General features: G+C 51.7%; 1 protein-coding gene across 1 annotated transcript in view; it reads left to right on the plus strand.

The window, feature by feature from the left end:
* Positions 1–770, plus strand: part of NME3 (NME/NM23 nucleoside diphosphate kinase 3) — a 6,339-nt gene that overhangs the window by 2,215 nt on the left and 3,354 nt on the right. The window contains exons 3-4 of the mRNA XM_035895641.1: positions 193–294; positions 611–723. Coding sequence (XP_035751534.1) covers positions 193–294; positions 611–723 — 215 coding nt within the window. The remainder of the gene's footprint in view (positions 1–192; positions 295–610; positions 724–770) is intronic.

Here is a 770-nt window from a genome sequence, read left to right on the forward strand (position 1 = left end):
CCTCTGACTTCTCCCCTCCCTGTGTCAGGCTTCAACAAAGTAAAACCATTTTGCTCCTAGAAGCAAGCATCCGTGCAGGAGCTTAGTTGTAACAGACCCTATCCAGCTTTAACTCCTGTCTCTTAGGTGTAGCCCTTGCCCAGGTCCCCCCCCTGCTCAGACCTGACTCAGCTTTGTGCTCTTTGTGCCCAGGCCTCGGAGGAGCTGCTGAAAGAGCACTACATCGCCCTTCGTGACCGTCCCTTCTACAGCCGGCTGGTGAAGTACATGAGCTCTGGGCCCGTGGTGGCCATGGTGAGTGCTGGCCAGGCTCTCCCTGAACCAAGGAACAGAAAGTAAGCGCAAAGTATATGCAGTGTTGGCTCATGGTATGATGGAAACAAGGTGGCCTCTCTTCAGGGGGCCTCTTGAAGCCATACTGAACTGCGGGAGTGTTTTCTGTGGTAAATTAAATCCATGGACAGTTCTGATTATTTTCCAAATTCAACTTTTGAAGACTATTTGTGGAGAGACCCCCTCCTGTCTCTCACGCAGGTGGATCAGATGGGGGATTTAGAGGACAGGTGATAGGATCTGCTGGGAAGCTGATTCTTGTTTTGCTGTAACGTAGGTCTGGCAGGGCCTGGATGTGGTCAAGACAGTTCGCACAATGATCGGGGAGACTAATCCGGCCGAATCCAGGCCCGGCACTATCCGAGGAGACTTCTGCGTTGAAGTCAGCAAGTGAGTTTTGGCTTTTTGTTCCCTCAGTATTTCAGAGTATCCAGCTG

This window comes from Egretta garzetta, unplaced genomic scaffold (genome assembly GCF_000687185.1).
Source record: "Egretta garzetta isolate BGI_Z169 unplaced genomic scaffold, ASM68718v1 scaffold140, whole genome shotgun sequence".
Taxonomy (NCBI): domain Eukaryota; kingdom Metazoa; phylum Chordata; class Aves; order Pelecaniformes; family Ardeidae; genus Egretta; species Egretta garzetta.